Source organism: Lissotriton vulgaris, chromosome 1_2 (genome assembly GCF_964263255.1).
Source record: "Lissotriton vulgaris chromosome 1_2, aLisVul1.2, whole genome shotgun sequence".
Taxonomy (NCBI): domain Eukaryota; kingdom Metazoa; phylum Chordata; class Amphibia; order Caudata; family Salamandridae; genus Lissotriton; species Lissotriton vulgaris.
The window spans coordinates 127,935,007-127,946,121 of record NC_141686.1 but is presented as its reverse complement, the minus strand read 5'-3'; the positions used below and the strand labels follow the sequence as shown (position 1 = coordinate 127,946,121).

Genomic DNA, 11,115 nt, shown 5'->3' with positions numbered 1-11,115 from the left:
AGGAGGGTAGTACTTCTTATGTTCCGACCTGAGCCAGATAGATCAAGCTTTTTTGGCCAGGTAAACCATGGTGTTGTAATGTATGGCTTTAAGTGTCCAGCAAGCTATCTTGAGACGTATCCTAGCTTCGATACAGTCAAATTAGTTGCAAAAGGTCATGAGTGATGTGGTCATGCTTTCTGGAGCCTGTGATGAGACTGGCCAATGCGTTTAAAGGGGCTCTGAGCGGGGCCAAACTAACTTTAGGAAGCACAGCAAGGGTCACCAAACCATATTCCAGGAGAGAGATAACCAGGGATTGTACTGCAGGCCTGATGTCCTCAGGCGGAAGGAAATGCTTGATTTTCTTAAGGGTGTTGGGTTGAAAATTGGCTCCCCTAATAGTGGAACTGATGTGAGCTTGCCGATTTAGGTATTTGTCCAAGGTAATGCCTAACGATTTAGCGGAATCAACTACATGATGGGTGCAGTTAAGAGCAGAGAGTTGTTTAAGCCAGTCCAGGGTAAGTGCAGAGTGGTTGCGGGGGGAAATCAGAAGGAATATATAGGCTATATAAAACTCTATAACAAAATAAATACATGAAAAACCAATGATGCCAAGTAACTGGCAGTTGAGAAGACAGACTCACTGTATCCCAGTCTGTGATTTAATCATTCCGTTGGTGGGACTAGTATCGTGATATGTGGAAAGGCGTTACTTCTCATAAGGAAATTCTGAGACAAACATTCGCCACTTGCACCTTCCTTCTTGGATGGGATGCTCACAAGGACCACATTGATGTTCATGGAACATGGTCATTAAAGAATATTCTCAGTCCATCTAGTTCTAAAGTCTTTCCTGTCATCCTTCAAGATGACGTCTCTACCTGTAAAGAAATACAATGCAACTACAATAATGTACTATCTGAATAGGCAAAGAGGGATGCATCCCATGATCTAGAAATGCCCCATATCAAACATTTACAGTTCACTGCTATTCACCTCCCAGGTTTTCAGATAGACTAGTCAGGGATGTTTCTTTAAGCATGTCTTTCAGTCCCACTGATCGTGATACTACTACTAAGTCAGAATGATCCTCCTAGCTCTGGGATGGATGTGATGAGTTTACAGGCCGTCTGCACCAGCAAAGTAATCAAACAGGAGGCTGCAGAAGGGTAGAGGCCAGATCCTGCATCCCAAACTTCTATCATTGAACTAAGTCCCCTGGCTCCTAAACACATACAATATGTTCATTTGAATTTGCCACAGGACTGTACAGACATTCTGAAAGAGGGAATGCATCCATTCAGCAGCACATCATACCTTTCAAGTGAAAGAGGTTTTGTATTTTGGTGCATTCAAAATAGCTTTGACCCTCATAGTGGTCAAGAATAAGTAGTACTTCCTTATTGTCTGCATTTAGAGATCTGGGTTGCACTGTTCTTCAATTAAGGTACACATTGTGCAAATTACTACCAATAGAGAAATCTCCTTCTCAAACCTTTCTTCAAGATACTAGTCATGAAATATTTCTTAGAGGGTATTAAATAAAGGTGATTCCCCCGTTAGGTCTGTTTCCATCTTTGTAGTATATAATAACCCTTTCTAAACACATGGGTCTGACATTTGAGCCTATACATAAGGCATATCCACAGCATTTTACTTGAAAGTCTGCTTTTCAGGTAGTTATAATTTCAGCATTAGCTTCTAGGGTTAGCAAGATTCAGGCCTTTTGCAGTCAGGAATCATGCGCCAATCGGATTATATCTTTGCCCAATTTTATTTCGAAATCCATAATCTCCAGGGGAAACAGCTCATCACACTTCAGAAGTGAAGAGAGTTTTGAAAATTCTATTTAATGAAAACGATTTTTTTTTTAAGCAATCCCAACATTTGTAAATTTAGTCCTGTGAAAACAGGTCTAGTCACTAGGAAAAAATCCATCTGCACATCGATAGTCTCTTGTATCTTACTACGCAAGCAGTTGGCAAAAAATAATTAGGCCCATCAGGCCTTGAGTCCATTCCTCTAGAGGTGAAACTCTCTCTCTTTTGTGAAATGTTCTTATATCATAGACATATAAAGCTACCACTTGGAGGTCTGTCAGTACATTTATAAGACACTATTGACTTGAGTCGAACTCCAGGGCGAATATACAAGTAGGTCAGGCATCATTTAGGAGTCTTTTAGGGGGATGCCAAGGTGCTTTCTCATCTATTCCTTTTCCTTTTATGTGTGGCGGGCCTGCTATGCTATTCAGTGCTCATGACTAGCATTAGGTACCTTTTATGGGCTATTTCTTAAGGGAGGAAACATGCTGGACTGATTTAAAGGGTATATCAACACCACCCTCTTCGGTGTTTTCAGTCTTACCGTGGGGTGGATTAATACAAAATACTGGCACACCTTTAGATAATTTTAACTCTTGCATCCCTCACTCTCTCTACAGGTACTATAGGGTCAAGACAGTGTCTTCACACAGAGTGGAACACCATAAGTACACCCTTAATGGGAAGGTTCAGACAACACATGTCAGAGACCACCGGCATGTATGGGGAGCAAACCATGGGGCGGAGCATTTCACTTCAGGTTGGGTAAGTGCTCAGTGTCCTTTAAAGATAAATGCTTGACATGTGTGGTGGTCCATTGCCAACGATAATAGGTACTCCCTTACAAGAGTCCCCTTTTTTCTTAACTTTTCCAGTAACTAACCACCTTTTCTATTTCCCTGGTGTACTGACGTAATTGACATACTGATGAGGATCGCACGGAGGAGAAGGAAAAGTTACTTTGCTGTAAACCTAGGTCTTTTCCAGGGGAATCCTTATCAAAGTCGTAAGCAACCATATCCCCTTCCTTGACGAATCAACGGAAAACATGCCCGTCTTATGTCTAGGTCCCTCTGGGTACCGTGAATTATTGACTATTTGGATAGAATTGGCTAATTTCTAAACACACTGAAAATAAATGAAATGTGGTCCAGTTTTAGCCTTTTATTAAACTTCCATCTTTACCATCTTTTTCAAGAGGAGTCTTTGTATTGCTAGTTAGAGATGGAGGCCAGAAAGGTTGACTATTCCCTTTATACACACCCTCAGCGCTGGGGCCCATCTCTCACTTCATGCATATATTTTTCACTCGTGTTTGGGTTTCGGGCCCTTTCAACCAGTAAATTCCCACTCATCCCTGTCCCTTATCCCATCCACGTCACTCACAATATGGATAATGGACAGTTTACATCAGCCCCTTCACTTGCCCTCTTGATGACTGGGGCAATCTGTTATGTCCTTGTAGCTCAAACACCTGGTAGAACAACATCTTGTACTGTCACTTTTATCCACACTGCTGACCCACAGCATATGCATTCCTCACACTGCTGACTCAGACTGGAACTTACTCTTGTCAGAAAGTATCTGATCTTTGACATGTTGCTTGGCACTAGGATTTTTTTCCCATTTGAGCCAGTCTCAAGTTGGTGGAAGAGCAGACACTTGTGGGAAGCTCCACATTTTTCTCACAGTGTCTCATTTACTATCAGTTACTCGAACTCCTGATATTAGGATGTTTGTCTCTGCTTAACTCATACTCCTAAAACGAACCGTCTACACGGGCCCCTTCTCTAACACTCAACATTGTTGGAGAAGCAAGTTACATATATTTGGGAAAAAATAGTTCAACGGATTTACTTAAAAAATAACTCAAATTCTGACAATTTGGCTTTCATATAAAACTATGTTTTAATTTGTTGACCATAGCAATTAGAGGTTTTAGAACTATCTCTGTACAAGGAAACTGGAAAGAAAACAAATTATTTGCCACCAAGGCTGAGCCCCCCCAAATACTGAGCCACAGTCACTCTTCAGGACTGCATTGGAGCCTTCTACGCCGCAGATCAATGTTTTCCCTCACAGGCTCGGACTGCCATCGCATCTTGTCTGGCTCATCATCCAATATCTCCCAACACAAGACTGGGATCACACCTTCTCCCGCACATCAGTTAGGAAGATGATGTTATCTGCAACAAAATAAAAATATTTAAACTTTTTGTTAAGTTCGAGTATTATACATTTGTTATTTGTACAATGCACAGCTGTCATTCGTCTGGTCTTTTAGAACTGCTATGGTCTGGAAGGTGGGTTTCCAATGTCAAGAGAGATGTGTGATGCTGAGCTCCGGTGAACAAGTCAACTGGATTTTCAAAAGTTGCACGCTTGTGTGGAACAAGAATGGGGTTTGACGCATATTTAAGTTGAACATGTGTTTGTATCATGCATTCTTTCAAATCTTCATCAATCATTTCAATTCTTATTGAGGTGCTTCATCAAGATAGATTCGCCCAATTATTTTTAAAAAAGAATATTGCTGTAGCTTTTACAATTGCAAATTAAGTACTCAACTGCACATTTGTTGGTACCATCATCGGATGGGAGATCAGAGAAACAAAGTGGTGAGAACAAAACAGAGCTTCAAGATTTAAACTGATGCTAAACACACGCTTGTAGCCTCGGCTTCAAGCACATGGTTATTTATGGAGACATCCCTCATCTGGACATGGCTTATGACTACCATTAGACACTGGCTGAATGATATGTCCAAATCAGACCTTGTGATGGCTCTGCATGTGATAATTCTACTGCTAGACCTTCTCAGCTTCAAGTCATATTAAGAACGAAAATCAGTGAGACAGGCAAAGAGTTGAGTTATTTTTCCTTTCTCTTGAAAAGTGAATTATGAACTTTCCTGCTTGAACGGGACCGCCTCCCAATCTAATGGACAGGGGGGTCTCTAGCCAACATGGCCCTTCTAAGTTCAGGCATCTCTGAGATTGATCCCAGCAAGGAGTCTCCCAGTTGCCTGAAATTCCTGGGCTGCACCTCGTTCTACATAGATAACACCAGCTAACACTCAAAAGAGGCTGCAAAGTGACATGTTTTAGCACTTTACACAAACACAAACAAATAGGGTTCAGTGTTATCTCCATGAAGCTAGACACCCTTTCAATGTTTCCCATCTCCTTCCAAGATTTGCAAAGATTTAGATTTTTTTTATTTCAGATTATCTCTGCATTTTATGTTGGGAATTTATAATTTTCTTTTGTTCCTATAAGTTTTTTCATTTTTATCTACAGCGTGTTCAGATGCAATAGGATTACATAGACAGCAGAGTCTTGAAATCACGTCAATATATGGTTCTAAATGTTAGCACCACACAGACCCTGCAGTCCACAGACCCTATTGTATTCTTCCTTATGAGGAGGGATGAGCGCCTCACTGCTACTGCCGCCCTGCAGGAGGATAGCCTGCTCCCCTGCTGCTGTGCTAGACCTCTTTGCTGTATGAAGCAAGTTTCAACTTTTGTGGTATGTACTGTATACGTTATGTGCACATAGAGCATACACTACTCACACAGAGTGTCCTGCAAGTGAAAGGAAGCGTACTTTGCTGCTGTTCAATGAAAACTAGCACTACTGTTCCCTGTGCTGTTCCCCTTGCGTGTGTGTGCCTTTGAAGGAAGCTTGCTGTGTAGATGTCTGTGCAGTACATGTTATGAATGTATGAGGGAAGCGTGCACTGCTGCAATCTTTGCTATACTCGTGTTGTGGGTCGAGGGTAGACCGCACTTCGGCTGTTGGAGCTGCAGTTGCTTTTGTAAAGAAGCCTCAAAGTGTCTCGCCCATGCATGCTGCCCATGCTAACTGAGTGAGGGAAGTCTGTACTTCTACTGCTTGGAATAGGCCGGGCGTGTGCGACTTGTATGAGAAACTTGCACTGCTGTTTCCATGCTGAACCTGTTCTGCGTAGAAAGGAACCTTAGAATGCTACTAGCCACACTACAACTATACCCCATGAGATGGAAAAAAAGGGGGGGGGGGGGATTTAAATATTTTTTTTTAAACTATTGGCTTTGGCAATGCTTGCTCTTTTTTGGGATTGTCATAATGCAACCTCCACACTCAGTGTAATAATGGGTCACACCATAGTACAATTCTAACTCACGATCTGGGACATTTTATAAAATTTAAGATGCCCAGAGAACGTTAAATCACTCATTGTCCACAAAGGTCGCTGAGTGGAAAGGAAGCCACTGTTAGTTGATCTCACACAAAGGTGGCGTTGTTCACATTTACGGCTATTTCACACTCTGCTTTGCCAAAGGAGTCCCTCAGGATGCACCAGGCCCCTTCTGGACACCTTGAGTTGAGGATAGTGCAGTTAACATGGACTCCGGGCCAAAAAACTGATGTGCATGCCCAATTTTCATACCCATGCCCTTCCACATTTAAAAGTCAGGATAAGCGCGATTTAATGTTTTTTCTCCAAACTAAGGATAAAGGATTAACGCTTGCTATCTATCTAATTTTGTAACATAACTTGTTTTGCAGGATAGCCCCCGGAGCAAGATGGGCACTTCACATCACACTATGCTATGTTGCCTTGTGCCTCCAAACAGGAATATTAAACACCACATACACTCAGTCTTGAGGTTCTGCCTAGACATTCGCACCTTGTTAAAACAGTCCCTCATTCTTGTCTTTCCGCCGTCTAGGCACATACCGTCTAGGTCTTCGCATCAATAATCCATTGCACTCATGAGACACTGCCTACAAACCCAACCATGGCACCCCTCGTCTTCTGTGGCTGGCCGTGGCTGCTTTAGGAGGTTTAGAAGTTCCTGCCTTTGCACGCTTTACTACTAGAAAAGAGCTTTGCAATAGCTAAATGAAAGTACCTGTATTTGACTTAACAAAACAGCTAAAACACATGTTCAGGATTCTAAAGTTCTTTATAAAAAAATAAATTACAAAAAAGAGCCGACTTCCGCCTGCAGTGTTGAGTTGCCAGTGTGCAATTTCACTCTACACTGGCAGATCCAGTGACCACGCGGCACTGCGCTCTAAGGTCTGTGCATTACCAGAATATCGTGCTGCGAGTTTCACAAGGAGGGTAAGTAGCAGTAAGGAACTATTATTTAGGCAGTTTACAGACATCTAGAAAAGTGTTGGTGATTGGTGAAGCAATGTGTCACAAAAGTCCATGCAAGTTAGTTAAATTTGAGTGGCTGGAATCAGCAAGATAGTCCGTCAGTTTCGTATCTAGTATATCCTTTCAGATATATCCACAGCACATTCATTAAAGTGTTAATATGAAAACAAAATTACGCCTAGAAAAAGTCCTACAAGGGAATGAAACGTGTCAGTTCTCAATGTGTGGATTTACTGAGTCGATGAAAAACATCAATTTCTCTTTCAAGAACAATCACTAACACCACGAGAAATGTAACATTGTTTTGATTATGTCAACACCACCATGCGACAATAATTCATAGAGTCCTATAACTTGAATTTATGGACTATGCTAACTGATTACTTTGATATTGGACTCATAAAAGCTTTTTGTAACAGATGAGAGATTTTGAAACCTATATTGCTTAATGTGTTACCAAAAAATTTTTTTTTCATTTCTTTTAAAACGTTGCTGCTCGGAGTACTCCCATATATTTTTTTTTCTTCCTAATCCTGCTCCTCTCATGCATTTAACTGCCTGTCCTCACCCTTCTCATCCAATCACGTTTAGATGGTCAGCGGAAGGGGAGAGTGGCCTGAGATGATGTCTTTTGCAAGATAATCAATTTACGTGCACCTTTGAAAGAGTGTGTGTGGTGTAAAAAAGTACTCTGCCTTGTGAACATGTTATGAGCTTCTTAATAAAAAGAAAACTTTGAGGCACTCTCATGTACAGGTCTCCATGCATCCATCAAGCCCACGGTGGATAGGAAGCTTCTGTTCCTGAAATGCCAGTGTTCATCTAAGTTGCCTAGTGTAAGCTGCCCTCCTACATCACTGGTGTCACCGCCATCGTTCAGTAAATGATTAGGGTTTAGCATTGAAAGGCAGTGAATCTTGTGGTAAAAACTCTAAAACCAGAGTTGCATTCGTGGTCCTAAGTGTCAAAGGATATATGTTGTTGATAGTATTTCAGAGACTTGCTTTGTTGCATGCTGTAGCATGTCTTCCATAATAAGAGAGGGAACTTGTGTATGTTCCAAGTTTCATACCTTCTCAACACTTTCAAGACCAGAATCTATCGTCTGCGAGCACTCTAGCTCCTCTTGTCGAGGCCAAGAAAAACTGTAACCAGTGTAGGTCTTAGCTTCTTTTGTGGTCCTTCCCTCGTCAATGTCAAGAGAGGTATCAGGATTTCCAGGACCCTTGCCATATCTCATTGGAGTGTCTACGTCAAGTTTTTGGCCTCTTCCTCGCCTGTGGTTTATCTTCGCTCCAGAAGGTCGCTAAATGTTGAGCCAATCCCACAGCAGAGTACTCAAAAGAGGGTTTTACCTCCTGCGACAATCCTTAATCAGAGATGAGATAGCTCTGTGGCTGGAGCTATTAAATGCCTCTGCGCCAAATACGAAGGCTGCATATTCGGTGCCTCTTTACTTTACTAGCAGACACCCCATGTCCCTTTATTTCACTCTAGCAGATTCTTCTCAACTCCCTTTGTGATTGGTTTCACATTACCTTCTTCCTCTTTTTATGTCTCGTTCCCCGCAATTGTCTGATAAGAAAAAAATCGTGCCTGTTATCAAAAATTAGTGCTGGTGTGCCTCAATGGCAACCACCAGCTCCAATTAAGCACTGCATGTAGTGCTTTTCAATGATGCTGAAGCTCTTCCATTTTGAACTGAATGTGTGAAACCAGGTGTTGGACTTGGCCCTTTTTGGAGAGTAATCCCTAAACTTTTTGCCTTTCTCCTAGCCTTTTTTCTGACATGGTATTGGTGGTTTTAGGAATCTGGGCACTTTATTTATTTATTTATTTATAAATTTATAAAGCGCCTGGTGACCCGGAGGCATCCCCGCGCTATAGAATTGCGATATCCAAGAGGAGGGGGGGGAACGGAAGGCTATTTAGGGAATAAGAAAGTCTTTCGTTTTTTCCGGAAGAGGGAGTGGGAGGGTTCCAGACGCAAGTGGCGAGGCAGTGCGTTCCACCCTGAAGAGGCTTTGACCGAGAAGCGACGGCCGCCGGTACGAGCCTTCTTAAATTTAGGGACGATGGCCAGATGCTCGTCGTCCGAGCGCAGTGATCTTGAGGCTTTGTAGGGGCGACAAGGTCTTTCAGGGCGGCCGGGCCGGCACCATTAATGAGTTTATGACTGATGCACATTGCTTTAAACTCAATGCGCTGGCGGACAGGGAGCCAGTGAAGGGCCTTGAGGGCTGGTTTGGCAGAGGCTCTAGGGGGGAGGTCCATTATGAGCCTTGCCGCAGCGTTTTGTGCCCGTTGGAGTTTGGCTAAGGTGAACTCCGGTGCACCGAGGTAGACGGCGTTGCTATAATCAAGTCTGGCTAGGATGAGCCCTTGAACCAGCAGCTTCCTGGAGAGCGGGGGGAGGAGGGGGAGGATCTTGCGGGTAGACCGCAAGAGGCCAAAACATGTTCCAGCGGTCTTTGTCGCCTGGGTCTTCATGGTCAGGCTTGGTTCTAGCCAGACGCCTAGCGTTTTGACTTCGGTCTTTGGAGTGGGAATCTCACCAAAGGTGTCCGGCCACACCGCGGCGGGGATTGAGGACCATTTGTTACCCAGGAGCATAATTTCGGTTTTAGCACCGTTCAATTTTAGGGAGGATTCGCACATCCAGGAGTAAATGTCCTGGAGACAGTTCCGCAGGCTGTCTGGATGTTTGTCCAGCTGGGAGAGGGAGACGACAAGTTGGGTGTCATCAGCGTAGTTGACAACCTTGATCCCATAGGGGGTCACAACATCTTCCAGGGGGGCCATGTAAACATTAAACAGGGTGGGACTAAGCGAGGACCCCTGCGGGACTCCGCATGTGAGTGGAAGGGGGTCTGAGCGAGAGTTGCCGTCCCACACCTGAAAAGTACGGCCTGATAGGAAGGAGTTAATCCAGGCGTGTGCAGAACCCACGATTCCTGCCCTGGCCAGGCGATGTAGAAGGACCCGGTGATCCACCGTATCAAAGGCAGCACTGAGGTCCAGGAGGATCACCGCCACTGATCCTCCTGAATCCAGAATGCGCCTTGATTCCTCAATGACGGAGAGGAGGGCTGTATCCGTGCCCTGGCCGGGCCGAAAGCCGGTTTGAGATGGGCGCAGGATTTTGTTGGTCTCAAGGAATTGGGAGAGTTGGGAATTAACTAGTTTCTCTGCCATCTTGCTGATGCAGGGAAGAAGTGATATAGGTCTATAGTTAGACATGTCGTCAGGATTCAGGTGGGGTTTTTTTAGCAGGGCTTTGACGACCGCGTTTTTCCAGCTGGGCGGCACTGTGCCTTGGCGTAAGGAGATGTTAATAAGATCCCTGATGGTGGTGGCTATGCTGGGGGCGGCAGTTTTTAATATTCTAGCCGGGGCCGGGTCAAGAGGTGAGCCGCTTTTCATTTTGGCCAGCGTGGAGGTGACCTCAATGAGAGAGGTTGCTCTAAAGGAGGACAGCCGCGGGCTGTTCGTGCAGACCTCAGTATCAGTGGAATTGTGGGGGGTAATCATGGGGAGCGAGTCCAGTATTCGAGAGATTTTAGAGTCGAAGAAGGAGGCAAGGTCATTACTTCTGTCTGGGGAGGCATGGGAAACGGTGGGGGCCGATGGTATGTTGAGGAGTTCTTTGACAATCACGTACGCTTCTTTTGAGGAATTGGTGGCGTTTTGTATTCTGTTGTCATAGAATCCTGCCTTGGCGAGTTTGAGAGCTGATTTATAGCGTCTTACTGCACTATTGTAAAGGTCTTTGTTACTATGTCGCCAGTCCTTTCTCCATTGCCTCTCGGCCTTTTTGCACTCTTTGCGTAGGTCCCTGAGGTCAGCATTGTACCAGGGGGCTTGGCCCTTTATCCTGTTTTTGATCTCCCGATTTTTTATGGGGATGAGATTGTCGAGGGTGGACGATATCCAGTCTCTAACTTGGGAGTCAGCGGTGGCGGGGTCCTCAGAAAGACTGGGGGTCGAAGCGTCCAGGGCTGTGGACCAATCCTCCACCGAGAGTCTGGCCCACGCTCTGTCTCTGGTGAAGGTGGGGGATTTTTGAAGCCTTTTAAAAGCTCCAGGGAGATGGGTCGTGACCAAAAAGTGGTCCGTCCACGGGAGGGGTTGGGACTTGATGTAAAGGAGGGAG

The 11,115-nt window shown here is 44.3% G+C and overlaps 1 protein-coding gene across 1 annotated transcript in view; it reads right to left on the bottom strand.

Annotated features, from left to right (window-relative positions):
• Positions 1-3,691: 3,691 nt before the first annotated feature.
• Positions 3,692-11,115, bottom strand: part of SSBP1 (single stranded DNA binding protein 1) — a 159,103-nt gene continuing 151,679 nt past the window's right edge. The window contains exon 7 of the mRNA XM_086952972.1: positions 3,692-3,994. Within this exon, the coding sequence (XP_086809098.1) occupies positions 3,954-3,994 (41 nt within the window). The 3' untranslated portion in view covers positions 3,692-3,953. The remainder of the gene's footprint in view (positions 3,995-11,115) is intronic.